This window comes from Myotis brandtii, unplaced genomic scaffold (assembly GCF_000412655.1).
Source record: "Myotis brandtii unplaced genomic scaffold, ASM41265v1 scaffold212, whole genome shotgun sequence".
Classification (NCBI taxonomy): Eukaryota; Metazoa; Chordata; class Mammalia; order Chiroptera; family Vespertilionidae; genus Myotis; species Myotis brandtii.
Genome location: NW_005357931.1, coordinates 2,191,285 through 2,204,304, shown reverse-complemented (window position 1 = coordinate 2,204,304; position 13,020 = coordinate 2,191,285). Strand labels below are relative to the sequence as shown.

Below are 13,020 nucleotides of genomic sequence, written 5' to 3'. Positions count from 1 at the left end.
GAGACTGGGAAGTCCCTTTTTCATGTTTCTGTTCTTGCAGCTGGCCCACCTCAGGTGCCTCGATCTACCACCTTTCCATTTTCAAGGCTCAGTTCAAACTCTGTCTTATTTAAGCAACCCCACCCTGACCTTTCTTAACTTACCTCCACATGTTTATGCTTACACCCTACTACATATGTTCTGCTCACACTGATATGCATGCTTTATCCTTTGGCCAACTTGTAGGTTCCTTAAAGGCAGGGACTAAGTCCCATAATGTTTGGCCCTTAGTGTCTAATCAGACACCCCCATGGCTTGTTGTTGGGCTGTTGCATTACCAAGAGAGGGGCCAAACTGGCTCTCTGTCAGATGGTGCCACCTTCTCATGGGTCCTTGTGCCTGGAGAGAGCTGATCCTCAAGCCTGGGTGTGGGGAGAAAGGTACAACTTTGACATTCTCCACCTCCTCTCTGCTCTGTCCCAGTGTTAACACCCCTCTCCTCATTATTTTTGGCAAAGTCATTTAGAGAAGCCAGAAAAGCCCAGTTGAGCTTTTCTGAAGGCTGGAGGCCTGGAGTCTAGCATAACTCCCTCTCATTCTCGAACCAAACATAATATTGTTACAGCAAACATGAAATCTTTCCTATTTTTCGCAAATGCTCTCCAGGCCTAACAAAGCTAACAGTCACATTTCTTGAATCAAAATAATCATCTGCCCTTTTTCTTTACCCCACACTTTTTTAGCATTTTTGCACAAAAATACAGAATGTTATTATTTTATTATTTAATCATATGAGTCAACTAGGTGCTTTTTGGAGAGAATGCAAAAATATTAAAACCTCACCTTTACCCTTTACTATTTTTTAAAAAATATTTTTTTATTGATTTCAGAGAGGAAAGGAGAGGGCGAGAGAGACAGAAACATCATTCATGAGAGAAAATTATTGATTGGCTGCCCCTCATTGGAGAGCCTGCAACCAGGCATGTGCCCTGACCAGGAATTGAACCGTGACCTCCTGGTTCATAGGTTGATGCTCAATCGCTAAGCCAAGTTATCTGGGCTATCCTGTACTATTGATTAAACACAAAGATACAGAAAAATAGATGAACTTGACTCTTGACTCAAATGATTGTGCATGATAATTTGAGGCATGAGCTATGAATATGTAAATAGTAGATAGGATAAAAAAAACACATGATAAAGGGAAACGGAGTTACACGTAGCTGGGAAGAGAAAAGGGTCATTTTTACTGGGCTGATTAAGAAAAAGAGGAAGGAGGAAGAGGAGGAAGAGAAGGGAACAGGGGAGGGGAAGGAGAAGGAAGCCTTTAGCTAGTGGTAGCACAGGCTACTTTGATAGTAAGAAGGAAGTCAGGTACCCTCTTCCTAAGAAGTGTATACATCTCTAGACTTCTGTCATTGAACTGACAATTTCAGGGAGGCTGGATCTGCTGAAGTCCTTCCATAGACCATGAGCCCCAATTCAAGCATTGGGGACACTTGTGAGAAAGGTAGGAGGCAGTAGAGAGGGACAATGCAGTCAGAGATGTGGTGGCCACAAGGTGAGAAGGTCTTTGAGTTGATGTTCCTGGCCCCTAACTCTCTTACTTTAGCGACTCTGCTTCTTTAGCTCTGGATCTAGTCTATGGCAAGTCCATTGCTGATCAGTCCTCTTCAGGATAGTCTATGCAAACTTTGAGAAGTCTTACTAAGGAAAATTCCTTTGTTCTTTTCCAGCTCCTCACAGCCAGTGACCTTGCAGCCAGCGACCTCAAAGGATTTCAGCCACAGGTAAGTTCCACTGATCCTTTCATGACGTTTGGGAGAGTGAAATGTTCCAGTTTGTTCATGAGTTAAAAAAGTTGGCACCGGGGCAAAACCACACGCCCCCCCCTTGTATTTCCAACTTCTCTGACTCAAGGTGCCAACCTTGACAGTGACCTGGTAGCTTGCCTTCTCCCTCCAGCTCCTCTCTCATCTCATAGTGACCAAAACATCTTTTTCTTCTCTCTCTCTTAATATTTTATACTGGGGGAAAATATAGACCAATATGCTTGGAATGTGTGGTGGTGGGTGACTTCACTTAGAAAATGATTAATCCAAGGAGGTAGAGGGTGGGGTGGGCTTCTGTATTCCCCTGTATTTCTCTTTTTTTGGGGGAACAGAATAGTCACATTTGTTTAATCTTTGTTTGCACATGCCTTCCAGTCATTGGTCTGGCAACTCAGTTCATCTCTGACTCCAGCCCATCTTGGTTAGTTTTGCTGATCTTGGTTAGGAAATGGGCCACAATTCTCTCTGGCCAGAATGCTGTTTGGAGGTCACCATGAGTAAATCACAAGAGGGTCCAGACAAGGGCTCCCTGGGGACCTCCCGAACAGCACGGAAGACGGGTAGTCACCCTCCCTGTCTCTAGAAGGGGACTTACTGCCTACACACAAACAGATAAGCACCAACACTCATTCATACCAGACACACAGTCTGTGTGTTCCCCATGGACCTGGTGCAGACAGAGCATGGAGGTAAAGAGAAGTAGATCCTGTAGTGAGAGCTGTGTGCTCTGTAGATACAGGATCAGCAAGTGGGAAGTGAGAGGCTGCAAAGGGAGAATGAACAGAATAGCGAGCACCATTGGTGCGTCAAAGGTAAGTTTTTGCACCCTTTGGGGTATTCCCATTACAGCTTGTTGATCCTTCTGTCAGGAATGTGATGAGGCTTAGGAATAAGTAATCAGGAAGCCTGATTGTCAGCTATGGAAAACTGCTCATTAATTACAGTCTTTATTCACATATTCACATAAACTTCCAGGGGAGTTCAGGGAATGCCAAACAAAAACAAAAGAAAATCAACATTTACCCACATCCCATCCACCTCCACACCTACCTCACACACAGTAGCATCCCAGCTAATGATTTATTTTTGTCTGAAGATTTATAAAAGGGGAAATGCTTTGTGTGATGTTGTGTTGAGGCTTAAAAAGGGTATCCAGTGGAGACTGAGTTTATGGAAGGCATGTGTGTGTGTGTTGGGGGGAGGGGGGCATCGTTGCTTTCTGAAATGATCACATTCTCTCCATGTTTGTCATGCCACATTTCTAGATTATTTAAACTGAATTATTAAGAGAAGCGAAAGTCAGATATATTGGGTGCATGCATAACATGCGAGGCCATGATCCAAGAAAGGCAGCTTCCCTGCTCCCCCCACCAGCCCACAGTTGCTGGTACAGATGGCTCACTCCCCTGGTTCTGTCTGACCTTTCCACATTATCCCATTTGTGTGTCAGCCCCCCAAAGCTAGGAGCATACATCCACATTTTTCACTCCTCAGGATGTGTGTTCCTGAGGCCAGGAAGCCCTGGGAATGTTGTGGCCAGTGCGTAATGCCTAGATCAGAGTTAATTCTAAAGTGTTATTCCTGCGTCAGAAAGGCCCGGATGTGTCTCAAGTCACTACCACCCTTTGGGCGCTTTTCCAAACAGAAACCATACTGCCCATGTGCTTGGGCCAACCCCACCGCCCAGCCCCACTGCACCAAATTGTTGGCTTCTGATGCTATTTTTTCCTTCTCTCTTTGGGTTTCAGATGATGCTGAGTCCCACGCATCCTGATGTCCACAATAATTCATGGGTCTGTTCCCTTCCAGGAACCATCAGTAGCTTTTGGGAGAGGAATCCACTGAGGACCCCTCTCTGGGGGAACTGTAATCAGGCAGGCTTGTAAGCTTTCACACCGTCCACACTAATCACTTACCTGTAAAGGGCTTTTATTTTTTTCCTTGATGCCTGATCCTGCTGCGACCTCTTAGGGAAAATTGTCATGATTTCCTTGCTAATCTTGGATGACTCTCAGCTTGGAAAATGTGGACAAGGGCAACTCAATTAGGCTAGACCCGCTTGTCTCTTTGTCGCAGTCCTTTCTGCTTCCAGAAAGGAGGAAATAAGGAAGAGACTATCTGCCATACTTCCCAGGATGGCTGGTTTGCAAGGATACCTTGCTCATTGGCGGAGTAAACCCATTGCTCTGCAGGTGGGCTGATGGCTTATGCTAAGATCCTGAGGTTGTAGTTTGCTGTGGGAGTTCGGTGAGCTTGGCCTCTCGATCACAGAGGGTAGGACTATCTCTTAGAGTCAGGCCTGGGGCTGACAGGTAGCTACTATTTCAACAAGGTTTAGAGGCACAGATGAAAGAACTTCTGAAATTCACACCAAAACCACCCAGACTCTTCTCTTCCTTATGGTTCCCCCCAAAACACATCTTTCATTTATCAAGACCCTGTTCTTCTTGCCTTTTGAGGGAACAGACACCCCTGAATCCCTCCTTACGGGGCTTTGGATGACTGGAAATGACCACCCCCATCTCCCTTTGCCAGACCACCCCTCTCCAGTCCCAAAAGGAGTAAAAGAAGGCATCTCCTTCCATTTCATGGAAGCTTAACAATCATATGCTTTCCTCTCCATGTTCCTTTTTATCCTGTTTTCCCCTCCTTAAAAAAGCTATCCATGTTTCCTGGAGAAATTCGAAATACAAAGTTCCAGTTACAAAATAAATAAGCCTTGGGCATGTACATCATGGTGACTATTGGCATTTCTATAGTTAATAATACTGTATTGTATATTTGACAGTTGTTATGAAAATAAATCTTAAAAGTCTCATCCCAAGAAAAAAAAATTGTAACTGTGTGGTAATAGATGTTAATTATAAGAATTTTTAAAGAAATTTGGGAAATACAAAAAAAAATATCTTGTTGATGCAAGTGTAGATAATGACATTTAGGGGTGTGATCTTGCAGTCTTTAATGTACATAGGCATACACATGGATGGGCTGTTGAAAATTGATATCATTTTTTATATACTTTATTATGTTACCTTCTTTCTTGTTTGTTTGCGTGCTTCCCATGTCACTGGAAAATCTTCTAGCAGCAGGCTATTTTTGTCCGCTTGCTAGTACCGTCATTTATTTACCACTCCCCTCTTGTTAGACATTCCATTCCTTTTGCAGGCTGAGCTCTGCAGGAGTGATCCAAGGCAAATGCTAGATCCGGGCTCACAACTAGGACACAAATAGCATCCCAGCTTCTTGGCATTTAGTTCTTCTTTGTTTCTTAGTTCCTACAGGAATGTGATGGTTGCTTAAACTTTGTAGTAGGGTGTCCATGTGGGTGTGCCCATGGGCATGTGTACACATGTTTACAAGGGTCCCAGTTGGAATGTGGTGAATAAATAACCATGTGGGGCCCAATCTCAGAGGCAAGTTTCACATGCCCAGCCACCAAGCTACCTTGCAAAAACCTATCCCCCACTGGCTGAAGCACTTGGTCCTCTCCTACTTTCCAAACCAATACTTCTTTCAGGAAAAAATTATGTTGTACTTCAAGTGTGACTCATGATAGGATCTTAGGGGGTGAGTGTAATAGTTATCCTATAAAGAGTAGCAGTTTATGACAAATTTTTATAATGTCCATTGCTATGATGGCCAAGGGGACATTGCAGTAAAAGGGGAGGGAATAAATGAGAATGCACAGGAAAACATTTTCCAGTGTGAAGAAAACAGGGCTTTTGGTCACTGAGTTATCATTTCATTCAGAGACTTCCAGGGAGACCTTTATGTGGGGCGTCCTGCTGTGCACAGTCTTCCCCAGAAGTTGACAGTTCTGGCATGTCCTGCCACTAATGTCAGCTTTGTAACTCTGGGAACATTACTTAATGTCTTTATCCTCAATTTCCTTATTAAGGAAAAAAGTTGTGCAGCTTATCTCAGATTATTGCGAGGGATCAAATAAGACAATGTGTGTGAAAACAGCTTACCACAGGGCCCACCACACACAGTGAATTTAATTTCTTCTTTCTGTTAAAGATGTGCAGGTTAAATTATTCAAGGAGAAAATGAATATATTATAGACCAAGCAGGGAAGGCTTCCAGATGGAGGTGTCATTGTACCTGGGCCAAGACAGGTGATAAGGAAGTGAGGTAATGAATGAATTTATACTGGGGCAGGGGCAGCCTGAATGAAGGCCAAAACCAGGGTGAGATGCTTGGGTGTATTCTGGAGACTTGCAGTGGTTTAATTAATCTGGTTCAGGTGTAACTATGATGGGATTTTAGTTTGAAAATTATGTTGGGGTCATATTGCAGAGGTTTTAAAACTCTGGAAAGAGTCATACTTTTAAAAAATAACTATTACTGAAGTTTTCAAACGTATACAAAAGTAGGCATAATAGAATAAGAAAACTCCATATATTTTCCAACTTCTATTATTTATTATTCAACTTCAGTTGTATGATGCTAAAAAAGTCCTAATTTGTATCATGTGCCCATTTCTGTGGTGTAAATATCTTCACCTTGACCAATTTTAAGCTGCCAGAGGTTTAATAGCCTGCTTGCCAAGTTTTTGACAGGCAGCTTTCTGGAGCTGATGGGAACATACCTCTTGGCCAGCCTCAATAATCATTATCATTTGACACTCTTACTTCATAAATACTCCCAGCTACTTTTACTTTTGATTTTAATTTTGGGGCAGTGTATTTTAAAATTTCAACTTATCATGCTATTTCACTCATAAATACTTCAGTAAGCTTCACTAATAAGGGCTTCTTAAAAAATCACAGTGCCATTATCACACCTACCAAAATCAGCAAGAATCCCTTAATATTTTCCGATACCCAGTTCATATTCAGATTTCTCTGATTGCCATAGTATCTCATTTTACAGTTGACTGGTTTGAATTGGGATTGAGTTTAGAATTTCCCATCCATCTGAAGACAGTAGGAGCCATTGAAGATTTGAGGGTGGGAAAGAGCCAGAATTGTGAGGCAAGAAGCTTATGCCATAGGTAGTAGGGTGATAAAATGAAGAGAGGATCCAGCAATAGTTCTGACCATGGGTCCCTATGGGAATTAGTAGGGAATGATGCTGGGGTAGAGTCAGTGGAGATGCTGCTGAGGGGACAAATGCCAGAGAAAGTACATGAGGACAGAAGCATTGGGCTCAGCAGCTGCTTGGCTGGTTGGAGAAATAGGGATAGCTGTCCGCCACAGTGGGTGACCAGAGGACATGCAGACTGAGAAGATGCTGTGTTCATCCCCAGGTTAAGTATGATAACAGCACCATGTTCAAAGGAAGAGAGCTTTCTTCTCCCTCAACAAACCCTTACTTTTTCCCCCCCTCAGCCTCGAAATCAGTTCTACTCATAGGTCATCAGGGGATATAATTATCTGCAAAATATCTTGAGCTCCATGGTCTTAACCCAGAAGGTTTTAATGCAAGAACCCCAAACATTTCCTGAAGAGAAGCAACTTTTTAGGAAGATATGGCTGTGGAATTTGAGTCGAAAGAAATCCTAGCTGTGCGCATCTCCCAACAGAAAAGGCAGGGTGAAGCGGAGAATGTTCCATGACAGTAGCCTAGGGCTGGATGGTGTTGTGTGGTTTGGCTTGCTACAGACGGGTGCTCCTACACTGGGAAGTAGCACAGCAGGTTGGGTAGTTTGGGGCTCCTGACAGCTGGTCTCTTTTTAGTGTGAAACCCTTGAGTTCCCAGGTTGCTTGTTCATCTAGGGTTGATCATGTCTTTTCAACAGAACCACCACTATCTGACTGTACTTCACATGGGCACCCGCTGCCTACAAGTTCAGCACCAACAGTTGTAAAGATTGAGATGGCAGCTCTGAATTTCCCAGAGCACTCAGCCCTGCTGAGCTCAGGGGTTGGTGTTAGTACTTGCTCACAGTGCCTTGGACTGAGTACATATGCTGAGGACTTAGGAAAACTGTGCTTATGCGAGAAAGTATTCTTTGAACTTTATATGCATCATCTCATTTAATTGTTACAAGGCCTTTGTGAAATCAACAATACTACTATCTCCCTATCACAGGCAAGCACAGGGAACTTACAGTTAGAAAGCCCCTAAGTGGCAGAATTGGGATTGGAACCCAGGAAGTCTGGTTCCAACATCTTTGTTCTTAATCACTTTAGTAATGCCACCTTGAACTAGAGAGTATCCCCATGGTTATGGTAATTTAAACCCTGACTTACCACTGATATGACCAGGAAAACAACCCCACCTTCACTTGTGTACATTATCCTAAATTTTCTTAACCTTTGTCTGGTTCTAGAAAAAAGCATTTAATACATCTCAGAGTAATAGACGGGATTAATGCAGAGCATTTTGAATCCTTCCATCGTGGCGAGGAATTTTTGTTGCTCTCATTCCCTTCCTCCTCAAACTCCCAATGGAAGAGTCTTGGTGGCAGTTGCCCCTTCTACACAGGAGGAAACGGAGCTGAGGCAGAGGTCAGCCGTGTAGTTTCTTCATCTGTAACACACAGCAGTGAAAAAACAGGTTGGCTTATTTTGAACTCATCACATAATATCGACTTTGCCATTTGGGGAAGAACCATTCCAGAGCAAGACAGTGTATAAGGAAGTCCTGCTACCTACCAATGATGCTTGCTTACCTCCTCCCTCCATTCCAAAACTGGAAGAGAAGAGAGAGCACCCAGAGCTGTGGTTCACAACCTGAACTGCAGATGGGAACTATTGGAGGAGCTTATGAAAATTACAGGAGTCCAAGCCTAACCCCATTGAATGAGTCCGGGTGGAGTCCAGATATTGGTGTTTTCAGAAGTCCCCCCGCCCCCCACCCCTAGGATCCAAATCAACCTCATAATTTTCTTTTTTTTTAAAAAAAAGCAAAACACCAAAAAACAACAACACAGAAAACAACCAAACAAACAAAAACCCTGCAATACAGAGGAAATCTTGAAGGGAGAGAAGGTAAAGGGCCTCACATTCAAATAGTGTCTCCCCTGTGTCAGGAATATGTATGTGCTTCACCTGCCCCCAGCATCTAAAACCCACACCAACCCCCTTATCAGACATCTGACTCCTCCCCTTTCACAGAGGAGGAAACCATGGTCCAAGCTGAGCAAGTGTGGCCATGCATGGATGCAGTAAAGCCTACAGGCTCATCCCCTGCTATTCCCATTCAACCGTTGAGATTTGCCCAGTATCTTAGACAAGCTAGTGTTGGTGTTTGGGGTCATGGCCTCCTCTGTTGGACACCTGGGCATTCTTTCTGGACTCTAAGAGATATCCAAAAGGATCCAGCTTTATGCACCTAATTCCCTTGACATCAGGAGAGGGATTGATCTCCACGATCCTTCTTGCTCAGCTCAGTTTCTTGTTTAGTAAATCCATGCCTTTTTCTCAAGGCCTTATTTCAACTTGCCTTCCATCTGCTGCCATGCATTTTTGCTCTTTGATTCACTACTGTTCAGAGCATGGATTGCAGACCAGTGGCAGCCGGTCAAGTGCGTGTTACTGGCTCACAGTGAGATACATCTAGAACCAGAGTTTGGAAACATTTCTAGCAACTTGCTGTTTCCATGATATCCAAGCATGTGATCATTTTCCTACTTACTTATCCTTATAGTATTTTACCCAAGTAAATTGAAGATAAAAATAACATCTGGTCATTCACCAAAAACCATTTGAGACGTTCTGTTCTAATTATGCAATTTCCTATTTTTATTAAAAGGGTAGGATCTGGACTCTTGTTTTTCTCTGCTGCCTTCTGTGAGTTCATGGCAATATATTTGTATTATGAATAGTGTTCCCCCTGCAAAAAATAAAAAAATAAAATAAAAATGGCTCTGCCTATAAAGGTGTCTTTCTGGCTACTTGAAGGAAACCTACACAAAACATGGATCTTTTCCCATGATTCCTAAGGCAACCCACTTAATTATTTTTCTTTCCAAACTTGTACATCTGTGACAATAGTAGACCATTTTTAACAAAAATAATTTGCTCACATGTCTACACATAGCCAGCACTAAAACCCAAACTGACTCTATTAATTCTTCTTACAGGAAATCCACAGCTTCATACGGCAGGTATATGTTCTTTGCACTGCCTGCTTTGACAGTGTTTTTAGTGATTTTTTTTTCTTTAAAAACCAGCATTGGTATATGGTCCCAGAGAGAGAAGTTCCCCAGGTGTTTCCAGAGTGTCTGGCCTTTCACTGGAATATTCTGAAGTTTTAATAAGTTCTCTTGGGATATGAAGTCTCTTTAGAATTTAGTGAATATTTTGTTCCTACCAGGATGTCCTGACCCTCTGAGGGCTGTGTGCAGGTGGACCCAACTTAAAACAATGGAATGTGTAGAAGTTCATGCCTGAGAAGTTAATAGGCGGGTGTTGGGAGGGTTATTCATGCGCAGAGATTTTTCTACTTTATCAAAGGAATCAACATAAGTTATCTCTCCTAGGGTATTCAAAAATGATTTAGCCTTTTAAAATCTGATTTAAGCTCAACTCTTCAGAATAGAAGCAAGGACAACCAGTGGGGATTCACTTTGAGTATCATCCTCTTCATTTTCAACTATAGTTTTCTCATCTAAAACAAAAACAAAACAAAAAACTTAGCCTCAAGGGTGCAGAATTAGATGATTTCTGTGATCCCCCGAGATTCACAAAGTATAATTAATCTGTGACTTCTTCCACCATCTTCATGGTTCTAGTTTCTTTTCTTGATTTTCCCCTTCGATCCTTCTGGTAAAGAGGTATCAATCTTTGCTTCTTAAAAACCATCCTGTAATTCTGCTCCTTTAGGCCTGAGGCCATTGATGTTTTGTGATGAATCTCAGATAAGTGTTTATTAGCAGATTGAGTTATAGTGTCAGCTCTCCCTGTGTCTACATTTTAATATGATATATAACTTTGTTCTATACATTTTAGGTCTAGGAATGACTCACCTACAGAAAATGCAAATTCACAGACCACCTTTAGGACTTGAAAGAAGGTCCTTTTTCATAATTGCTTTAGCAAGGTAGTTTCAAAACTACCTCCTGAGAAAGAAGGTCCACCTCTCCAACAAATAAGCAAGCTTGCCTTTTAAGTTCTTTCCAACTCTATTGCCTGGCTCACACTTCAGCCCTCTTGTCCTCCCACCCATCTATCTACCCAACCCCTTTCCAACCATCTCATACCAAACAAAAGGATTGATTGAGAGGTGTCAGGAGACCCTCACAAGAGAGGAGCCCCTCCTGGTGGAACAGCTTGCAGCTCTCAACGGCACCTTCCAGCCATCTGCTTGCTTGCGTTTGGAGGCTGTATCAAGTCTGCCAACAGCCTCCACCACGGTTTTCTGTTATTTCCCTGATAATGACCGCCCCCTGTCTCCCTCTCCAGCTCTGCACATAATGTTCCTTCTACATCTCCCACCTTCCTAAAAATGTGTGTCAGATCCTCTGGCAGAACTGTGCTTCCAACAGGTGTCCTAAGCCAATGACACACAAGACGAGAAAACTCTATGATGTAGTAGATCACTATATATAGTAAAAATTGATGCTCATTTAGTAACATAACACAGATTTCTCCCACCCTGCTGTATCCACTAACTAGCACAGAGAACATATCCCATTACTTTATCATGTAAGAGTTAAGAGCAGTGATTCTTGGCTCAAACTGATAAGTTCAAATCACAGGTCTGCTGTGTACTGTGTGACCTTCATAAGTTATTGACCTTGTTGCTCATTAGTGAAAGGATACATACCTGATGGGGTTTGAGGAGGATTCAAAGGACAGTGTCTGGCATATGGTAAGCACTTCATAAATACACACTATAATTCTTGTTGTTCTTAAAAGGTATGTAATTGAAATTCAATCTGGACCACTGAAGTCAGGGTTACAACACAAATGGCAGCTTCCCAAGACAGTATAATAGATTGGGGATTAGCAAAGAAGGAAAAAGAAATATAAACCACAAACAAACAAAAATCTAGATCCTGCGTGATCTTTCCATCAGTTTGTTGATGACATTTGCCAGTTGAAGTGAGCAATGGCAGACACTGCAACCCTGCGAGAGTGTCCCTTGAAGAGGATGAGGAGGACAGAGATGGACGAGAGTGGATGAAGGATGGAGAGGGACTGTTTGACCAGGAGAAAAGAACACCCATCACTGCCTTCATTGATTGCTTCCTTCCCTTACCATCTATGGCCCTTTCTGAATTAACATTTTATCTCTTTCCCATGGAGGAGGACTAGCTCGAAAGTATTAAAATTATTTTAAACAAATGTATCAAGAGCTTCTCAGCCACCAGAGTATTGAACCAACTGTCTTGGGTTCACTGATCTCAGCCTAATTCTGTACATCACTTTGGCTCCAACTGTTGAAGAAACATAGGCACAGTGATGTACTGCCCAGGGAAATTAGTGAGGAATGAACTAAGGGCATATGTATGGATGCTGTTCAGGAGACTGTGTGCAGGCCTGAGGACTTTAGTGACTTTATATAATGACTTTCACACTCATAAATTCAGTTGTTTCTGTATTTTAAAAAATGAGACAAGAGGTGATTCAGGAGGATGTGGGTTCTGGATTTTGCACTGAGATGGCACCTATAGGTAGGACCCATCCTGGCCACAGGACTCTTGTCTCTGGCAAGCAGTCCATCCCCACGTGTGGACAGGGCAGATAGCTTGCTGATGGGAATGAAAGGTCGGTGCTCAAAAGCCTGCCTTGACTCTACTATGAGAAAACACAGCTGGCGAACTTGGGCTTTCTCACCCTTCATCTGGGTAGGAACAGAAATGGCAAGGGGAGGAATGGGGATTGAGCATTGTGTAAAAAAGCATCTGTGTGCTTCCAGCAAAAAGTAGATGCTCCATAAATACTTGCAGAGCCCACTCCAGGGATGTGTGTATACCAGGGATGAAAACGGATCCCCCAAACCAAAATGCAAGTATCCAAACTATTTCCCTGGTGCTTTCTGGTCTTGTGGTTATAATGAAGATGTCTTTATTACTTGTCTTATTTTTGGAGCTATCAAGTTTTGTGAGTCTTTTTTAGGGCAACCAAATCTTTGTAGGGTTACGTATCTTTCACTAATACTTTATGGTATTTATAGTAGGAGTGTTCAAGTAGCTCTGGAACTGGCACTAGAAATACACAGCTAAGAATTAAACCAGAGTTTGGTTCACCCGCCTCGAGCCTGTTAACTCATTGGCATCCTGGAAAAGGTGACTGAGGTATGGGATCCTAAGAGA

At 42.7% G+C, this 13,020-nt stretch overlaps 1 protein-coding gene across 1 annotated transcript in view; it reads left to right on the top strand.

Moving 5' to 3' along the window:
- SETBP1 (SET binding protein 1) overlaps nt 1–13,020 on the top strand; it is a 365,051-nt gene that overhangs the window by 171,043 nt on the left and 180,988 nt on the right. The window contains 1 exon segment of the mRNA XM_005865758.2: nt 1,716–1,769. Coding sequence (XP_005865820.1) covers nt 1,716–1,769 — 54 coding nt within the window.